Raw genomic sequence first — 16218 nt, forward strand, 5'->3', positions numbered from 1 at the left:
TTTTTAATTGTGGTAGCCACTGTTTTTTTTTTTTCAGACTACTTTATCATGCCTTTTTCATGTTCGTTACTTTCATTTTCATACTGCTTTGAATTATTTGTTCTAATCTGACTTTTTTTACCATGCTTTCTCTTGAGTCTAAGTCTTTCGGAAATTGTCTCCCTACATTCCAAGGTAAGAATAAGATCTGCGTACACTTTATCCTCTCGAAACCCCACATTCTGGGATTTCACTGGGTACGTTGTTGTTGTTGTTGTAGTAGTGGTGTTTAAAATAAGAAAAATAAAGAAGAAGGACAAAAACATAAAGAAAGACACAAATTGATCTTTTTTCAGCGTTCCAGTCTCCACCATGGCTTTTGAGAAGCATAAACCTAGAAGAAGAAAAAAATGAGGGTGGGGAAAGCTATGCTTGCGATGGGAGTTACTTAAGAAACCTTAATCTCGTGGCTTTTAAAGTTAGGCACATAAATAACACAACTTTTAAAGTCCATCAAAAATAACATATTTAGGAAAATATTATACCAAAAAGAACCCCCTAAATTAGGGACTCAATAATATATATTCATTCTTTGTTATCATTTATCTCCCTGCTTTAAGGGATAAACCCATCTCTATTATATTATTTATCTCTCTTCCAGAAAATATATTTCAAAACAACATATCCAAAAGATGATCATTATATGAAGTATAACTTCATATACAAATATTATTTGGAGCATACACAAAATTATAAGAGGTATAAAAATTTATCATACAAGGTATAATAAAATTATATGTGGTATATGAAATGTATACAATGTATAACAAAATTATACGAGGAATATAAAATTTATGATACAAGGTATAAAATTTATCTTGCAAGGTATAATAAAATGTATATAAGATATAAAAAGCAATTACAGAAGAATTCACATATTCATGATACATATTTTGTATAAGTTTATTTCTGATATAAATTTAATTTCAAAATGTTACCTATATGATATTTATATAAGCAAAAGAACTACAATCATGTGTATTCTCAATATTTTGTGTATTTTTTAACTACAGTCGTGCTCATGTTTAAAATATTACTTATCATACATTTATACAATATAAATAAGATCAAATTTTGCTTTAATATATTTATTAATGCTTGAATACCTTTTATGTGAATTTAATAAGGATGAAAAAGTTATGGTATTGAAATTAATTAGATGTAACTGTTTTGGAATATGGCAGCAAAAATGTAGGAAAACGTGTGGTTCCTTATTCTTAGGGAGTTGCTTTACTATGAAACTCTTAATTAAACTGCTATGAAATGTTTACTGAATTTATATGTTAAAAATATGTAAATATTTTTATATTCTTGTCTACTTATGTTTTTTTTCCTAATATTTAACCTAATAGTAAATGTTTTCTACGTATAATAAAATAAAGTTGGAACAATAACAATCATCAGAATTGTGTGTCAGTGCCTTATTCTTTTACAATTAAGAAGTTTCACAGATGAACACAAAAAAAAAAAAAAAAAAAAAAATGTTTACACTGCTCCAAGTTCATGTGCAACGTATTTTCTTCTTTTACAATTAACTTGGTAAATAAAGTATACTAGAGTCAAGACTAGGAAATTTTAGTCACTTTTTGAAGAAAAAAAATACGGTCACTTTTAGTATAATGCATTTTAGTTAGCAAAGGAAATACAAGAAAGAAATGTGTGTCTGTATCTCATTCATCTTATTCGCAGTATGTTATTTTTCGTTTGACCAAAAATATGTTATGGTAATGAAAATCCATTAATTAGAACAATCCAAATACAGAATGTCAACATTGACATGAAAACTACAAAGGGAACTTCTAAGTTTCACATCCTGCCATGTTTTAAGTACTTAAAGGAAACCATAGTTTTACAGAGCATCAAAGAATCTCAAATGGTCTTCGAATGTCTCCCCATGCCGGATTTTGGACACTGATCCATCTTCTTCCACCTACAAACAGTAGTATGCACAATCCAATTTCAGTTTTCAAAATTTGGTATCAATAGTACAATACTGAAGATGATCAATGCATGCCTTGGATGTGTAGATGTTGCTATGTTAAAAAGACTAGCAGATTTATAGTCGCATTCAACCTTCTTATCTTGTGATTAGCAATAATATCAACGAAATCCAGCCAATCACCAAACTGGTGTTCGACATTAGAAAAGAGCAGATTTCTCTTGCACAAAACGAAAAGTTGCACTGGATCTTTCCAAGCAACGTTTATTAATACAGAACATCTCTCATTTAAGGGACATTTTTCGGAGTCTTTAGGACAGCAAAAGGCGTGTAAGTTATAGATCTTGTCATTACATTACTTAGCCAGTAACCGTAAGGTTTTTCTGTACTCCAGAAATACTATTCATACGGCAGCTTGACTCTCAATCCTCGAGAATGAAAAATACCAACTCTTTACTTTGGGTACAGAATGTTGACAGGAATACGAAGTCTGTTTCCATCATGACTAGGCTTGAGGATAGATTAAGATATGTAAGCAACGCCACAAAGAAATATTAGGAGAAGAATTATTTTAATAAAAGGTTAAGAAAATATACCCAATACTCAGGTGGGCGCATCTTGAGATTGTAGGTTGATGCCATACTCATGCAGTATGCACCTGCATCGTGAACTACCAAACCAGTGCCCTGAATTCAAACGTCATAGTTAGCATGACTATATACTGTATTCAAGAAATCCTCAAGTGAGAAGGTAAACTTGCCCTTTTTTTTTTCCTTTTTTTTTGAAACTGAGGCTATGAGAGGTCAAAACAAATTACCCTAGAAGGGGCAGGAAGTTCACGGTCCTTTCCCAGGAAATCTGCCGACTCACATACAGGACCAACAATGTCAAATTTAGAAACAGTAGCTTCCGCCGGTGCAGGAGAAACAAGCTCTATGTGCTGCAATTAAAAAATCATTTACTGAGCAAGAGCACAGAGAAGATCATAAAATCCAAGAAAGCGTAAATCATATATAGAAGAGCAAGAGCACAGAGAAGAGCAAAACTAATATGAATAGCAACAAGAAGTCAAGAACAAAGCATAACATTTTTGGAGTAAGCCCATCACAAAAATTCTGCAGACACCTCCGGAAAGTGGTAAATCCCCCCAACCCACTCACCAAAGAATAGAACAACTTCAGAAAAGGTGGGGATGGGGATTTTTCTTAAATTGCATCAGCTGTTACAAAATGATCTGAAAGCATATAATTGACATCCACTAAATGAAATATAGATCCATTACACAAAATACAGTACAGTCATGAATACAGATCAAGGGAAAGGGGAATTGTATGAATATGCTAGCCGGTTTATTAGCTTAATGAGTGAGAGTCAATTATGAGAGCTGCAAGAAAAATATTTGGCAACCTCACCTGATAAGCATCATAAAGACTTGGACGTATAAGCTCTGCCATACTACCATCAATCACGATGAAGTTTTTGGTTCCATTGGTTTTAACTCCAGTAACTCTGTTAACCAAGCAGCATGTGTTTGCAATTAGTGATCTTCCAGGCTCAATAATGAGATTGAGGTTTCGAGAAAGGACCAATTCCCGCACCTGCAATACGCATGAAAGGAAGTGTCAACTAACCATAGGTGAGACCCACAGTTTGACCACTAACTTTAATTTTATTCAAAATTTGAAAACCAGTCTTGGGGAAATCACTCTACTAAAAATACCCAGGCACATGTCATATATCTTATATGAGGTAGAAACTTTACCGTATTAATAAGATCTCTAGGTGAAGGAAGGACAGCTCCAGAATGATAGTAATCGATCCCTAAACCACCTCCAATATTCAAGTAATCAATCTCAAATCCTTGGGATCGAATTTCGTCAATGTAGTTCACCATCAAGACAGCTGCATCTCGAAAAATGTCTACCTGGAAAAGACAACAAAGTTTTAGGTCAACAAAACATCTGGAGTAATGTCATCCACCATTGAGAAATTACATTTTCTATGAGAAAATATTAGTTTTTAGAAGATATATTACATGGAGTAGCATAATCAAATAGAGAGAAAGAACAGAACCATTAAAGGATCAGCAACATATGGTATTCAATGTGCAAGTTCGACTAAAGAGAAACGTAGCATAGGGCTCCACCAACATATTACTGGTTAAACATGTAAATCGTACTTCCACGAGAATTTGACTCGTATCTTTTAGTGCTGAGTAGATGCAACAAGGTAATGTCAGCCACCAAATAATGACACCCGATAAAGCATTAGAAGATAGGTCATGGTTCATATTTCCCATTGTTACTGCATCTAACTACAGATACTAAACAGCTAAGTCAATATACTATCCAAATAAAAAAGCGCAGACAAGGCAAAAAAGTGAATCCCGCAGAGTAGACCAATTCTTGTTATAGATAATTAAATGCAGACAATCCTAATATTACCTTGGTGATAGTTGACCCAAGATGACAATGAGCCCCAACAAGTTTCAATTCCTGAGGGTGTGCCTTGACAGCATCTAAAAACCATTGAAGCTTCTCATTTCTGATGCCAAATTTGGAGTTCTTATTTCCGGTGGCAACATAAGCATGAACCTAACACACACAAAAAAGTCAGTACAAAAACGATTACTAGCACAGTGATTCATCAGCCAGTATAAAAAATATTAGAGACTGTTTGGCAACTTCAAGATCCAGATTTAGTGGGAGCGCATTTGTAATGTAATTGTTATTTTCATTCTCTAGTTGTGGAAGACAACTTTATCTAATGCAGTAGCCTAATTATGTTAGTAATAAAACGTCTGCCAAATAGCTGAGGCACATCGTGGAAATTGTAGTGGAATAAGCAGACCTTAAAGCATTAAAATCACTTAAGGTTTCATATCATGGCACATGAATACCTGGGGATCCACATCTGGGTTAATCCTGAGTAGCACATTAACTTTCTTCCCAGCAATCCTTGCAGCTGCTACAATGTTATCCAAGTCAAATTCACTGTCGATGTTTATAAACACACCTTCTTGGGCAGCTAGCACTAGGTCCTCTAACAGCTTTCCATTCCCATTAAAAATACACCTACGCTAGACAAGTCGATGAGTCAGCTTAATACAATGTAACGGCGAGTAGCCAAATAAAAAGCAATCACATTAAAGTAAAATGTATCAAAGAAAAAAACACGTATAGAGAAAACAAAGAAGATAGATTTCAGTTTTTCTCAACTTCCTCTGCAAATCCTTACAAAGTGCTATAAGTACATTAGAACGTCCTACCTAAATAGAAGTAATCGAAGTCCTGTTATGTGAGAGGTGATATATCTGAAGAAAGTGTACTTAGCTAACTTAGTACGAAATAACCTCTAATACAATAAAAGAAGTCTTATTAAAATAAAAATAAAAACACCAGGAAGTGCTTGAGTCCAACGTTTGATATGAACCCTAAAGGAGAACAACAAATTTGAGAAGTTCATGGCAAAAGGCATCACCTTTGTAGCTGGGCAAGCTATAAATGTTTGTCGGGGTAAAAAGCAAGGTTCTTTTTTCTTTCAGTAACATTTTTTCTTAGTGCAATACTCACTAATCTGACCACTAGAAATTCTTTTTGATTTCCAACCAAGATTTTAACATTCTAAGCCCGTGCATAGGACAGATTTTCCTAAGCTAGTGTGGGCACAAGATATACACACCTAGTATTTATCCAACACCAGACAACTAGAGAATACACAAGCTACCTAGAAGAGAAAATGAAAAAACTAAGGAAGGTTTTACCAAGTTCATATTTTTCCCTTCTCATTCTCAAATCTTACACTCCCTCTATTCCAATTTATGTGACACTCTTTCCTCTTTAGTCAGTCCCAGACAGAATGACACCATTTACAGACAGCCACACAAATATCTATGGCTTGTTTTAGACCACAAATTTTAAATGTCTTTCTTTTAAAACTCTGTGTCAAACACCTTCACGTAAATTGGGACGGAGGGAGCACCAAGTTATATTTTTCCCTTTATCCTAATGACTGTGTAACACTGAGTGTGTAGTAGCAACTCAAACCTATCTTACACCAAACTTTATTCAAGAAAGTAAATTTGAAGGTTTTCCAAAATGTGTTACACAAATTAATGAATACTAGTATATTGTATTGGGATATAGCACAAACAAACAAGAATATCAAGAAACAAAGATTCATAACAATAAAAACTATACTTTGTAGGATCAAATCCAGCATGAAGTGCCAACTTAAGTTCATTCCCACTAACAAGAACAGCTCCACAACCAAGCCCTCTCAAATGTTCCAAAATCTTGAGATTATTATTAGCCTTAATAGCATAACCAATAATTGAATTCAAACCCTCTAAAGCAGCCTTATAAGCTTCAACATTCCTAGTAATTTGGGGTTTACTATATAAATAAAAGGGTCTTCTTTCCACAGTTTCCATAACATCTTCAACCTTAACATCCTCACAATACAAAAACCCATCTTCAGATTTCTTGAAACAGTGCTGAAACTTTTGAGTTTTTGGCTCAGATGTTGATATAGCTGCCTTTATACTTAAGTTTCTTGAAATGTGCTTTAATGGGAAATTGGGTTTGAAAGATGAGAGCTTTAGTGATGGATTTGAAGGGTATTTTAGGGATTTGGGTAATGATGGAGAGTGTGAGACAAGGTGTGTAGCCGCCATGTTTGGAGCAAAGATACACACAGCTTTTGACTGAAAATATAAGGGTTTGCAGACTAGTAGGAGTCTCTCATAGAAATAATGTTTCTAAGTGGAAATATCGTTTTCTTGATCTTTTTTATTAGGTTTAAAGAAGATAGAATATGGTTAACTATACAAAGTGTACAATATCATTAAATGTTAACGTTCTTTATATTTTCAAGTAGGGGCGTTCATGATTTGATAAAAGATCATTACAAATTAAAAATCGAATCAAACCGCTATCTTGATTTTGGTTTGGTTTTATTTCGGAGTTGAATTTCATAAAATCATGTTTGGCCAGAAAAAAATTAGAATTCAACTTGAAGTTGAATGAATTTTTGGACATTTGAAAAACACCAAAAAGTTATTTTCACCTTTTTCACTTCAAATCACTCACAAAAATTTAAAAACAACTTCAATTTGTATTTATAACCAAACACAACTCCAATTTTCAAATATCATTTTTTACTTTGAAAACAATTTTTTTTTTTTCAATCCACATCGATGTAATGAAAGTGAAGGACCCACGACAATGACAGAACGTCCTGAATAATCGACTCGTTTGCCAAGCAGAGCCTCACGAAATCTTCCCTCTTTGCCTTCAATTACATCAGAAAATGATTTGTAAACTTTATTGTGACCGTTCCTCATTGGTTGTCCTCGGATAATGTGGCTAAATAGTCCCTAAATTTGAGAAACAGGCAACATTTGGTTTGGTGTGGTTTTATTAAAATAAATCGAGGAATAATTAACTTGAACCAATCTGACAAACTATATACACAATTTTTATAATAATATATATATATATGCAATATATTAAATAATTTTAAGTATAATTTTTCATCAAAATATTAATTTTACTATTAAATTTATTTCCAAGACTAATGAGCTTTAGGCCTTGAACCCATTTCTTTTACGTAAAATAAGTTGTGTTACAAGTGAAATGATGGAAACTATTTTTCTCTTTCAGTAAAGAGGATTTATTTGGATAAATCATTTTTAGTAATTGAGATAATAACTTCAAAAAATAATTAAATCAGAAACATATTTTTCGGAAAAATGTTGTCTATCATACTCAGGGTCAGGGGTACTTAAACCTTGGTCATTAAACCGGTTGCTTTGGGGCCCAATAATTATTTACACCATTATTATTGCTTATGATTAAATGATAAGAAAATTGTTCAATCAACTCTTGGCAACTTGTTACCAATGTACTTACTAAATAAGAAAAAACTAAAAGAACAAACTTCAAATAAAAATATATAAAAAAATTATTAAAGATGTTTAATGTCTCTTATTAAGATTTTGCTTTGGGCCACCTACTTTAGTGAGTTGTCATCTCTGATCATACTAAACTAGTACTCACCAAAAAAGTCCGTTGAGGGATGATAATACAAGTGCAAATACAATCATTTCAAAATAATTTGAACATCATATTCACAATCTATAGAGGAAAATTCTCTAGGTGATATTATCATTTTGAGAGAAAATGAAATATTGGTGAACGACATATAGAAAAGGTCTACGCAGTGAATTGTAAGAATAACATCAAGAATTTAAACTATAATTTAACTTTTATGATTTGAGAAATTTATTTTACCATTTTAAATGGGACAGGTTTGGAAAAGGCATTCTCTCTTAAGACAGCATATGATCACTACTAGTCTTCAGGTTGTTTATACTTCAACATTTTGTCCCTTTCAAGATACTAATGTTTATCTTCACTCTGTGGTATGAGTCCTAACTTCTATATAAACTAATCGAAAGGTATAGCAAATAACACAATCCCTAACAAACGAGGTAAACTTGAAGTATTTGTGGAAAACTAGGATAAGAAACAAAATGAAATGTGCTTCTTAGAAGTTGATTAATTCCAATTGCCAAATCATTTTGTCTATTAAGAGAGCGGATTTTTACTTTTTGAGACTAAGAGCCTTTTTGGATGGGCTTAAAAAAGCTGTTTATAAGCTGAAAACAACTTATAAGTCAAAAAAGAAGAAGGTGGTGCAGCCCAACTTATTTTTTTTGACTTATAAGCTGCTTTAGATAAGCTATGCCAAATGAGCCAAATTATTTTTTTGGGCTTATTTTAACACAAAATGACTTATAAGCTGATCAGTCAAACACTCAAAAAAACTGAAAACAGCTTATAAGCAACTTATAAGTCAATCCAAACGGGCTCTAATAATGTTCTAAGTGGTGGAAGTAACTTTTCAGAGGTAAAATCTTCTTACATTGACAACACACAAGTAGAAACTTCTTGTTGCCTTATCAAGATGTGTTGTACGGTTAAGACACAAATGGAATGGAGTCAACAACTTCCTTGCTCTTTCAAATTTTAAAACTTCTTGCTCTATTATTCCTTTCTCTATGAGAATATTCTTGTAGTGCTGTTCTTTTTTTAAAAAAAAAAAAAACATAAATTTATGAGAGACTTTGGTGCCAGTTATAAGAGGGAGAAATCATAAAAATCATACATCCACTATTTGATATAATGTAACATTTAGTGATACCCTCTCCACCTGCCAACAAGTTGCAAGCTTGCAATGCCACTTAGTGGAACAGCATAATGTTATATTCATGGATAATTGACTTGAGATGATCTAAGCGGCATAATGGTGGTTTATTAATCATCAATTTAACAAACTTCATCAACGGAGAAGATATTAAAATTGACCCCTTAACTAATTCGAGTATTAAATTGAACAAAATGAAAATAACCAACATCCTCACAACCATATGTATTGATACCAATCTCCCAATAATTCTCAAGCTAAGAATGCATTATAGATTTCAATCATTTAGTTCACATGTAAGTTTTGGAATAATGGAAATTTAATGCTATATACTCCCACATGAACCAAATGTAACATAATAGAGACATGATAATTCATAAGCATTATTCAAACATTTTGGAAATAATTCAAGATTGTATTTACTACGTAACAATTTTACATTGCAGTTTTCGAAAGTTTTGCATGTCTTAGTTTGTTAATACACTATGGTGGAAATTGGAATTACAATATATGTATTGGTGGCATTATTTTAATGGTATCAGTATGACTTGTTATGAGAGTGAGACGACGATATAATTGAGAAGTTGTTTAAATCTAGTAGTTGTTGTTGTATTTCATCGTTGGCTATGAAACATAGTTGCTTGAGTTAATAAAAAGAGAAAAAACATTGCATGGGTCATCATATGCTTTGTTAGATGTGTTCCCAGTCGCACCTTTTTACGTGCTTAGAAATTACATAAACAGTGCAAATAAGTTGTGTCTTTTTACAGCTAAAATATTTACATTTTGAGGAAAACAATAAAAGAGAAAAAAAAAATTAGTTCTTTTTTCTTTTTAAAAAAAAAAAACAGTCATTGATGACAATGACATTGATAAAGCAACGAAAATGTAAGGCATAGCGTGGGAAGAGTACCTGTGAACATAGTGCTTTGCACTACGCATAAAACACGAAGAAGAAAATAGCTTAGCTGTATATTGACCTATGTGAGGACCTCTTCAAATAAATAAATAAACTACCATTAATTGCCAAATTCTCTATCCAAATCACCATGTTTAATTCTATCTCCAGAACCAGATTATCATTGATAGGTGTCGGCGCATTTATGATTAGAAAAATAGAAAGAAAAATTATCTCTTGTCCATTAGCTAAGTTATTGGGACAGCAATACTTTCGGAGACTAATAATTCGGTTATATAAGACAACTCCCTCCCTATTTTCTCAAATTGTCCCTGCACTTATGTCACTGGTAATAATACTCTCCATTCTTTTTCTCATTGTTTCTTCTCCCCTAATATTCTTCTAATTTTCCTTCCCTTCATATTTTTCTGGCATGTCACAAAATTAATTGTTACATTCTTCTACATTGGTTGAGAGATTGAACTATTGTGTCATTATATTGTCCAATGTCCATTTTCTTAACGTAATATTAGATACAGACTCATACATTCATAAAAGTGTGTTGTGTTAGATTGTCCTATATTGATTGAAGATTGAGTTATTGTCTCCTTATATGATCTAGGATGATCCTCACCTCATCAGTTAACTTTTTCTTTCTCTTTTCCTAGTTTGAATTTTTAGGAATTATAATGACGTAAAGTTCTATGATATATAACTAATCCCCATTATATTGAATTAAGCTTCTTTTGTTTTGCTTTTGGTCTCTTGATATTTTTCTATGCCTTTTGGACTATTTATATTGATGAATTTATGTTTGTGCCAAGTTCCTGCTGGTCCTTTCAAATGTTTTTCCTTCTCTGACTTTGCTTTTTGCTTGAAAAGGTGTAGGTATTAAGAAGAGATTAAAACTCTAATTTATCACAAAATTTCACCAATATATCCAAAAGCTCACAGCTGGCTTATTGCAATCATGAGTGACTACAAGTCAGGACCTCTTGAAAGACCTGTCAGGCCAAGTAAGTTTTTCTAATCTTTGCTGCATTTAATTTGTACCCTTAATATTGACCTGGAATTTTGTGTTTTATCCATCTTCATGGTCCTGTTATGTAGTACTTGAAGAATCTAGTTTCTTACATTGGAATAGAAGAATAACTGGATATAACATGTATTAATGCACTAAAATCTATGGAATCCATCCTGTCATCTGTTCCTTTTTTTTCCAAATAAAAGGTGGTGTTTGATCTACCAAATACCTGTTATCTCCCACCAACATTCATGGTGGCGGAGTCAGGAACTCTAATAACAAAGAAATTAAAAAAAGTGCGAAAATGTCACACCTAAAATTTGAAACCTACGATCTAAAACAATTTTTGAACCACCTTTGATACTATAGTATAATATAATCTTTCAATATGTAAAGGAGATTTAACAATTTATGTATACGCAAAAGAGTTCATTTTTGCCGTTTTGCACTGTATAGTTTCCCTCAGACCCCACTTATGGGAATATACTGGATATGTTGATGTTGCACTGTATAATTTTCCTAAGAAAGAGGTTAAACTCCTTGCACCCATCTAGCTCGGGCTTTGAGCACATACACCAAGTAACTCTTCCTATCAAGGTACCATGACATCTGCTATTTGTCCGGAATGTGCAAAAGTTCCACAATTTTAAACCCCATTTTGTTATTTTGTTACCCTACGTTTAGCATGTTATTATCCTCTTTGGATGTCTTAAGGCTATAAAAGCTCTGTCAACTTGATTCTTAGCTAGCATATGCCATCTGCTTATGTTTCTTAATTGTTTCACAGGTCTAGAAAAGATTGACTTTGATGCAGAAGATGAGAGGAAGACTAGGCTTGGGTCTATCAAGAAAGCGGCAATTAATGCCTCCACCAAGTTTAGAAATTCTCTTACAAAAAGGGGTCGTAGAAACAGTAGAGTCATGTCTGTTGTTGTTTTTGAAGATGAGCATGATGCAGAGGAATTGAAGGTAGTTGATGCCTTGCGTCAAGCTCTTATCCTCGAGGAATTACTTCCTGCAAAACACGATGATTATCACTTGATGCTAAGGTGACTAAACTTGTTTAACTTGTTACCGTATGTACATGATAGAAATTATAGACCTTTGTCATCAGATCAGGTTATAAATGTTGATGCGCTTAGAGGATGTTTTTTTAATAAGGGAAAATGGTCAAAATACTCTTTGCTATACGAAATATTTTTATTTTACCTTTCCTTATACTTTAGGACCATTTACACTCTTGTCATTAGCAGATCCTATCGTATTTGTCTTGATCCCAACAGAACTTCAATGTGAAATATAACGAGGGTACTTTAAACCAATCAAATAGATAGAGAGGTAGGTAAATTTAAATCTTTTTTCAGAAGTGTTTTGAGACGTGGTGGAATCCACCTAGTTTAAGATGGTGCTCCATTAAAGTTAAGGGCAAATACAAGACGATTTGCTAATGGCAAGGATAAATTTGGACCTTTTCTTTCTAGTACAGTAATAATTTTTAACAAGATTCATTATGAATGATGACACAGGTTCTTGAAGGCTAGAAAATTTGATATTGAAAAAACAAAGCAGATGTGGGCTGACATGCTCCAGTGGAGGAGGGAATTTGGTGCAGACACAATCACAGAGGTATTTTTGATAATACTAGTGAGAATTTGTTGAACGAACTATAATCTCAAGTTTTTAGGAACTGACTAGATTTTTCACATTTTGATTAGGACTTTGATTTCAAGGAAAGAGAAGAGGTCCTAAAGTACTACCCACAAGGGCATCACGGAGTTGACAAAGAAGGGAGACCAGTTTACATTGAAAGACTCGGTCAAGTAGATTCAGTCAAGCTATTGCAAGCCACAACAATGGACCGATACCTCAAGTACCATGTACAGGAGTTCGAAAGGACCATTAATGAGAAGATGCCAGCCTGCTCACTTGCAGCCAAAAGACACATTGACACGAGCACAACTATCCTGGATGTCCAAGGAGTGGTATGATTGGATCTCAAAACTACTTAAATAGGAAGGATAAAATTTTCACATCAGTATGTTTTAATCTGTTGTAGCAGATATAACCTGCCTTATTTTTCGGGTTACTAATATAATCTACATGAATAACTCAGGGACTTAAAAACTTCAACAAGTCAGCAAGAGATCTCATTCAACGCCTCCAGGCTATTGATGGTAACAATTACCCTGAGGTACTTCTTTCTCTATCACTCACGTATGTTAATATGAGTTTTTAAGTCCTCTTGTTTAATTAAATCATTTATTCGATTTCTAGAGCTTGTGCCGAATGTACATCATCAATGCTGGTTCTGGATTTAGGCTCTTGTGGAATTCTGTCAAGTCATTCCTTGACCCGAAGACCACTCAAAAGATCCATGTAAGTCCATACTCAGCCTTAAAGTCCAAGCACTGTTTTTGTCATGTAGTTTAACATAAGTCTTGTTCTTGATTCTAGGTTCTAGGCAACAAATACCAGAGCAAGTTGCTTGAAGTAATTGATGCCAGGTAACACTAGTTGTACTTAAAATACTCTTTAACTTAAGGTGGAGTCACACATAGCCAATTAGATTATCTGCATAAAGCCTAATTTTTGGTTTGACTGTACCAGTGAATTACCGGAGTTCTTAGGTGGAACATGTACTTGTGCTGACAAAGGAGGATGCATGCTTTCTGATAAAGGTCCATGGAATGATCCAGAAATAATGAGGGTAATTATCAACTTTGTAATTTTACATTCACGGGGATTAATTCCATAAGATGCAATCCTAATTCATACGAGTAAATTCTCTAGCGTACTTAGGTGGTCTAGCCTCCAAAATGGTGAATCGATACTTAACTTTCCCTCATTGTCCTTACTTTCATTTGATGACAGATGGTTCGCAATGGTGAGCATAAATGTTCACACAAAATTGTGATCTCAATGGATGAGAAAACTATCCCAGAGGATGATGACGCCAACGCCAAGGTGTGTATTCTCTCAGTCATCTCTGTTGTTTTTCTCAGTTGCTTTTATTCTTCATATAATTATGAAGTGATAAAATACATCAGATGAGTAACGAAGTCCCTCAATTTTGCAGAATGTAAAGAAGAACGTTTCTTTTAAAAAGGAAACTGACTCTTCCAAGGTTCAAAGGGATAATATGGCACATAACCATCTTTCACCTGTTTGCGAGGAAGTAAGTTGCTTCTTCATCCAAAGTTTTTGGGACAAATAACCAAAGTTCATATTGTAACACCAGTGATTCATCCTATAGGCCTTAACCAAATTTTTTGTTTTGGTTTTACTTTTCAGTTTGATATCCCTATTGTGGAAAAGTCTGTTGATGCAACTTGGCCTAAAGCTGTAAAAGCTGTCAACTTAGCCAATTCTAAAGGTACATAATCTGCTCTCTCATATTGTGCAGCTAATAATTAGCTATTAAATACCAAACCGGTTCAAACCAATTGTTTTCATTCTCCTCAGCCTTCTCATATAACATTACTCGTTTTATTGTATATACCGGTGTTTTGACAGACACGAAGTTCAAAAAATAAAGACAGACTTATGTCACATACTCACATACAAAAATACCTTTTGGACTTAAGGTCTTAAACATATCATAATTTGTCAGCAGCTATTCATATCATTAAATGAAAGGTATCAAAATACGGTAAGTCTGTAACTCTTATTCCTCTTATCTTTTGAACAACAGATTTCTACCCCGTCCACAATGCTTGTAAGTCATCTGAAGGATTTGGCAACCCCGTATTCAGTGGAGTGATGACTTTAGTCATGGGCATCGTGACATTGGTTCGGATGACTAAAAACATGCCAAGGAAACTTACAGATGCCACCCTTTTGGCTGGTTCTTTGTATAGTGCTGACATGATTAAAGAACAGACTCAAGGACATGTCATCTCGACAAAAGATTACATTAGCATGATGAAACGCATGGAAGAGCTCGAGGATAAAGTCATTACTCTTAGCCACAAACCTTCTTCTATGCCACCTGAGAAAGAGGAAATGCTTAACAGTGCCATCAACCGGGTTGATAGTTTGGAGCAAGAACTTTTAGCTACCAAGCAGGTATTATTCGCTTTTCTTGATTATTACTACTGCCGATCCACATTATCTGTCTTTTAAGGCTATTTCACAACCCTTAAAGGACGTCTAATAGTCTTGATCATAAGAGTATTAATCTAAATTACCTTCTATCTCTTTTTAAACGTCTCAATTAATTAACATACCACTAATTGGAACATTAAGGGTAGTTTTTAAGAAAAAGTGACTCAAAATCTCAAAAAATGTCGGATATTTTGAAACAAATTCAATTTGAGTGATTAAGTAATGCCTAATATACTTCTTTTACCTTTTAACTGGCAGGCTCTTGACCAAGCTCTTGTTCGTCAACAAGAGCTCCTATCCGCCCTTGAGAAGAAAAAGAAGAAGAAGAAGTTCTTCGTCTTCTAAGCGTGCAGAAGTCTCAAAAAGTTTGAGCTAAATTGGAAACTTTATAGGGTTTGAATTTCTTTAGATAGATGTAGAGATGGTGAATTTTTTGCCCAAGAAAGGCTGTTTGAATGATCTCTTACATATTTGTAAAATTAACTCTGTAAACTTTGTTCTATCCTCTTCAGAGAAATTTATTGTTCACCCTCTCCTTTGGAGCTCTAATTGTAAATGCCATATATTATGGCACATTACACATACATCGGCTTGTATTTTTCTGTAAATAAAGATGAAAGCAGTTTGCTGTTTGCTTTTGCTCATATTACAGTGTTTGTTTTCCATGACAGCAAACTGTAAATGCCGTATAGTATGGCCCACTACATATACATTAGATTTAAATGACCTGTTTATAGTGATTTGAGATTTGTTCTAAAGTTTAACCTAGTGAATCAAGAAGGCTAGGTTTGTGCTATAAGATGCACAGATGAGATACTGGGAAGGCTTGGTAAATTTACTTGTGCAAATTCGTACAAACATTTATTTGCCATCGTGCTTCTTTCACCATTTGCCCCTTCAATTTTATCTGGTGTTCTTCATTTTGTTTGTTTCACTTGTTCATTTAGCTTTCATTATTCCACTTCAATTCACACTAATGGAGAAATGTTCCATTGCTCAAGTGTT

The 16218-nt window shown here is 33.7% G+C and overlaps 2 protein-coding genes across 3 annotated transcripts; one reads left to right on the plus strand and one right to left on the minus strand.

Annotated features, from left to right (window-relative positions):
• Positions 1 to 1756: 1756 nt before the first annotated feature.
• On the minus strand, positions 1757 to 6776 carry LOC132599189 (diaminopimelate decarboxylase 1, chloroplastic-like). Its single transcript, XM_060312451.1, has 8 exons — positions 6178 to 6776; positions 4878 to 5052; positions 4423 to 4572; positions 3741 to 3902; positions 3391 to 3576; positions 2796 to 2918; positions 2575 to 2664; positions 1757 to 1969 (listed from the first exon to the last, which is right to left on the minus strand). Exons 1-8 carry the CDS (start codon positions 6651 to 6653, stop codon positions 1889 to 1891), a joined length of 1443 nt encoding a protein of 480 aa, XP_060168434.1. The 5' UTR covers positions 6654 to 6776; the 3' UTR covers positions 1757 to 1888.
• Positions 6777 to 10246: 3470 nt separating this feature from the next.
• On the plus strand, positions 10247 to 15857 carry LOC132599191 (phosphatidylinositol/phosphatidylcholine transfer protein SFH12-like). 2 transcript variants are annotated; one of them, XM_060312458.1, is made up of 14 exons: positions 10247 to 10434; positions 10968 to 11101; positions 11897 to 12158; positions 12636 to 12735; positions 12825 to 13091; positions 13223 to 13300; positions 13384 to 13485; positions 13564 to 13613; positions 13717 to 13816; positions 13981 to 14073; positions 14186 to 14284; positions 14401 to 14482; positions 14801 to 15174; positions 15472 to 15857. In XM_060312458.1, exons 2-14 carry the CDS (start codon positions 11056 to 11058, stop codon positions 15556 to 15558), a joined length of 1740 nt encoding a protein of 579 aa, XP_060168441.1. In that variant the 5' UTR covers positions 10247 to 10434; positions 10968 to 11055; the 3' UTR covers positions 15559 to 15857. The 2 variants fall into 2 exon arrangements, with proteins under 2 accessions (XP_060168441.1, XP_060168442.1); XM_060312459.1 differs by lacking the exon at positions 10247 to 10434 and adding an exon at positions 10517 to 10726.
• The last annotated feature ends 361 nt before the right edge of the window (positions 15858 to 16218 follow it).

Source organism: Lycium barbarum, chromosome 6, assembly GCF_019175385.1.
Source record: "Lycium barbarum isolate Lr01 chromosome 6, ASM1917538v2, whole genome shotgun sequence".
Classification (NCBI taxonomy): Eukaryota; Viridiplantae; Streptophyta; class Magnoliopsida; order Solanales; family Solanaceae; genus Lycium; species Lycium barbarum.

What these genes read in the sequence shown, in the direction of transcription:
- LOC132599189 (XM_060312451.1), bottom strand. Translation starts at nt 6,653, where the DNA reads ATGGCGGCTACACACCTTGTCTCACACTCTCCATCATTACCCAAATCC. An exon ending in ACCCAGATGTGGATCCCCAG is followed by an intron (nt 4,573 to 4,877) that starts GTATTCATGTGC and finishes TGTGTGTGTTAG; the next exon opens with GTTCATGCTTATGTTGCCAC. An exon ending in CTAGAGATCTTATTAATACG is followed by an intron (nt 3,577 to 3,740) that starts GTAAAGTTTCTA and finishes TGCGTATTGCAG; the next exon opens with GTGCGGGAATTGGTCCTTTC.
- LOC132599191 (XM_060312458.1), top strand. Translation starts at nt 11,056, where the DNA reads ATGAGTGACTACAAGTCAGGACCTCTTGAAAGACCTGTCAGGCCAA. An exon ending in GATTATCACTTGATGCTAAG is followed by an intron (nt 12,159 to 12,635) that starts GTGACTAAACTT and finishes ATGATGACACAG; the next exon opens with GTTCTTGAAGGCTAGAAAAT. An exon ending in TTTCACCTGTTTGCGAGGAA is followed by an intron (nt 14,285 to 14,400) that starts GTAAGTTGCTTC and finishes TTTACTTTTCAG; the next exon opens with TTTGATATCCCTATTGTGGA.